The sequence below is a fragment of the Rhea americana genome, unplaced genomic scaffold (genome assembly GCF_003343005.1).
Source record: "Rhea americana isolate MKP2758 unplaced genomic scaffold, rheAme1 scaffold_126, whole genome shotgun sequence".
Taxonomy (NCBI): Eukaryota; Metazoa; Chordata; class Aves; order Rheiformes; family Rheidae; genus Rhea; species Rhea americana.
Genome location: NW_028185328.1, coordinates 496,362 through 500,457, shown reverse-complemented (window position 1 = coordinate 500,457; position 4,096 = coordinate 496,362). Strand labels below are relative to the sequence as shown.

The window sequence follows — 4,096 nt, the reverse complement described above, 5'->3', positions numbered from 1 at the left end:
CAGCTTTGCTTTTAGACACAATCTAGCTTTGCCACCATTACGGCTGTGCAGAAATATCCAGCTGCAGGGCAGAGAGAAGACCTAACTCACACCTTAACTGCTTCTGGATGTTGCTTAGTTTCCAAATAGACTGGCAGCAAGACCTTATTGAGCAAAATTTCTTCATAACTGCATGGGATGGAAGTGCATCTTTAAACATGCATTCATGTCAACAGAATAAACATGATTTTGGCTTTAAGCCTGTGTCAGAGGCTTTCATCTACTTCAGGGGCTACCGGTAAACTTGTCACAAGACAAACTACTGAATACTCTGATTATAAACTTAAGCCTGCTCCATTGGTCTACATCTCTTGCAGATCCAGCAGGGTCCACAAATCAAAGACTGGTAAGAATCAGGGAGTCCACAGTAATCCCCTCTATCATTTGGGGGTTCAACAATCAGTGAAAGGTTTGAAAGAAGTTAGATCTGAAATCCCACTGAAAGCCCCCCAAAGGACTGCTAAGGCCCATCAACATTTTTACAAGTTTTATGGAGCATCTTCCAAAGACTTTCAAAGTTAACACACACACACACACACACACCCTCCCTCCCTCCCCACCCTACAAAGCTACTCAAAAAGTCAGTGGCACCATTCTGTCTGGGGCTATTGCAGTCCCATGGGGAAGCGGGAGAAGCAAGACAAGACTCTAAGGGAGAAGACCTCCAGTGACAACCTGGCACATCCTGAGCACAGAGAGCAGCACTCCATAGCAAAGGGGATCTRAATGGTCAGTGTTGCTCAGTGTATGGGCAATGGTGTTATGAACCTAGTACTAGGGCAGCAGAGAAGCTGTTTTTTCCCCTCTTAATAGGTCAAAAGTAGAATCAGAAAAAGCTCCAAACCTGACATCCCTTAACCTAGCACAGTTTGGAAGTCCTGTGCCTTCTTCCCACTCTCTCTGCACCTCAAGGRGTTTTGGCCACTCATGCTTCAATCCCAGCTATTGCCACAGCGGAGCATGAGCCAGATTGTTTCACAAAGGGCAGACTAACATAGGGCACACTGTTGTGGGTGTCTACTACAGGCCACCKGACCAGGAAGAGAAAGTTGATGAGGCCTTCTACAGACAGCTGGAAGTCGCCTCACCATCACAGGCCCTGGTTATCATGGGAGACTTCAATCACCCTGACATCCGCTGGAGAAACTACACAGCAAGACACAAACAGTCCAGGAGGCTCCTGCAATGCATTGATGATAACTTGATGGTAACTTCTTGTCACAAATGGTGGAGGAGCCTATGAGGAAGGGTGTCCTGCTGGGTCTTGTCCTAACCAACAAAGAGGGACTGGCTGGAGATGTGAAGGTTTGGGGCAGCCTTCGCTGCAGTGACCACGAGGTGGTGGAGTTTGGGATCCTGCAGGAAAGAAGGCAATAAGCAGGATTGCAACCCTGGACTTCAGAAGAGCGGACTTTGGGCTCTTCAGGGACCTACTTGGAGGAATCTCATGGGTTAAGGCCCTAGAAGGAAGGGGGGTCCAGCAGAGATGGCTAGTATTCAAACTTCACTTCCTCAAAGCTCAAGAGCAGTGCATCCCTATGAGTAAGTGCAGCAAAGGGGGCAGGAGACCTGCATGGATGAGCAAGGAGCTCCTGGCCAATTTCAGACAGAAGAAGAAAGTGCACAGAATGTGGAAGAGGGGACAGGCTACCTGGGAGAATTATAGGAATGCAGTCAGAGTATGTAGARATGCGGCGAGGAAGGCTAAGGCCCAGCCGGAATTGAGTCTGGCAAGGGATGTCAAGGACAATAGGAAGGGATTCTTCAGATACATCACCAGCAAGAGGAGGACTAGGGAAAATGTGGGTCCACTACTGAATGGGGCGGGGTCCTGTTGACAAAGGCTACAGAGAAGGTAGAATTACTGAATGCCTTCTCTGCTTCAGTCTTCACTGCTAAGGGCAGCCCYCARGAATCCTGCAGCCTGGTAGCAAGGGAGAAAGTCTGGAGAAAGGGAGACTTTCCTTTGGTTGAGGAGGATAGGATTAGAGACCTTCTGGGCAGGCTAGACATSCACAAATCCATGGGCCCTGATGGGAAGCACCCACGGGTACTGAGGGAGCTGGTGGATGTTGTTGCCAGGCCACTCTCCATCATCTTTGAAAGGTCMTGGAGAACTGGAGAGGYGCCTGAGGACTGGAAGAAAGCCAGTGTCACTCCAGTCTTCAAGAAGGGCAAGAAGGAGGACCCAGGCAACTACAGGCCCATTAGCCTCACCTCCATCCCTGGAAAGGTGATGGAACAGCTCATTCTAGATGTCATCTCCAGGCATATGACGGAAAAGACGGYGATCAGGAGTAGTCAGCATGGATTCCCCAAGGGGAAATCCTGCTTAACCAATCTGATAGCCTTCAATGATGGAGTGACTGGCTGGGTAGATGAGGGGAGAGCAGTGGACGTTGTGTAMCTTGACTTCAGCAAGGCTTTTGACACTGTCTCCCATAACATCCTCCYAGAKAAGCTCAGCAAGTGTGGGTTAGACRAGTGGAGAGTGAGGTGGATTAAGAACTGGCTGAATGGCAGAGCTCAGAGGGTTGTCATCAGTGGTGCTGCATCTAGTTGGAGGCTTGTGGCTAGTGGCATCCCCCAGGGCTCAGTACTGGGTCCCATGCTGTTCAACTTGTTCATCAATGACCTGGATGAGGGGACTGAGTGCCTCCTCAGCAAGTTTGCTGATGATACCAAAGCTGGGAGGAGTGGCTGATACATCTGAGGGCTGTTCTGCCTTTCAGAGAGACCTGGASAGGCTGGAGAGCTGGGCAGAGAGGAACCTCATGAGGTTCAACAAGGGCAAGTGCAGAGTCCTGCACCTAGGGAGGAATAACCCTARGCACCAGTACAGGCTGGGGGCTGACCTGCTGGAAAGCAGATCTGCAGAGAAGCACCTGGGAGTGCTGTTGGATGACAAGTTGACCATGAGCCAGCAATGTGTCCTTGTGGCCAGGAAGGCCACAATGGTACCCTGGGSTGCATKRGGAAGAGTGTTGCCAGCAGATCAAGGGAGGTGATCCTGCCCCTCTCCTCAGCCCTGGTGAGGCCTCATCTCAAGTACTGTGTCCAGTTCTGGGCTCCCCAGTACAAGAGAGACATGGAGCTACTGGGGAGAGTCCAGCGTAGKGCTACGAGGATGATCAGAGGGCTGGAGCATCTGCCCTATGAGGAAGAGCTGCAAGAGCTGAGTCTCTTCAGCCTGGGGAAGAGAAGACTGAGGAGGGATCTTATCAATAGTACCTGAATAGTATCAATAAGTACCTGAAGGGAGGGTGTCAAGGRGACGGGGACAAACTCTTTTCAGTTGTTCCAAGCAACAGGACAAGCRGCAATGGGCAGAAATTGAAGCACAGGAAGTTCTGCTGGAATGTGAGGGGGAATTTCTTTACTGTGAGAGTGACAGAGCGCTGGCACAGGTTGCCCAGAGAGCTTGTGGAGTCTCCTTCTCYRGAGATYTTCAAGGCCCGCCTGGATGCAACCCTGTCTAACATGCTCTAGGTGACCCTGCTCTGAGCAGGAGGCTGGACTAGATGATCTCCAGAGGTCCCTTCCAACCTTACCAATTCTATGACTCTATGATTGTGGTAACTCAACCCAGCTTTTATGTACATTCCTTTCACCTTCTCTTCGGCGGAAACGGCAATCTGCTCGCTCGCTGCTTTGGGAAAGTTCACCGCAGGGCACACCAACTGCCACGATCTGTGTAAAGCCCGGAGGCGCACAAAGCTGCTCCCATACCAACGCACACGTAAGCGTTGCGTGTTGCTCATTACCAGGCGAGGCGCCGCAAGAGCCCTGCCCTCTCCCAGCGAGGGGGGCTCGGCGCGGAGGCCCCGACGGGGGAGGGGCCCACGCAGAGCGCGGTTTCCCCGGCTCCCTCCAGCCCGCCGCGGCCCAAGATGGCGCCGCTGCCCGGCCGCTCACCTGACCCCGCCACAAAGCGGGTGGGGGCCGGTTGCTCGGGCAACGGCCGCGGCGTCGCCACCGCCCGCTCCCGCCTGCGGCGCGCGGCAGAAGAGGTCGGCGGCGGGGGGCGGCGGAGCGCGCTACTGCCCCGCCATGGAGA

At 52.7% G+C, this 4,096-nt stretch overlaps 1 protein-coding gene across 1 annotated transcript in view; it reads left to right on the top strand.

Annotated features, from left to right (window-relative positions):
• Positions 1-3,929: 3,929 nt before the first annotated feature.
• Positions 3,930-4,096, top strand: part of TEX55 (testis expressed 55) — a 7,312-nt gene continuing 7,145 nt past the window's right edge. The window contains exon 1 of the mRNA XM_085326046.1: positions 3,930-4,049. Within this exon, the coding sequence (XP_085182172.1) occupies positions 3,930-4,049 (120 nt within the window). The remainder of the gene's footprint in view (positions 4,050-4,096) is intronic.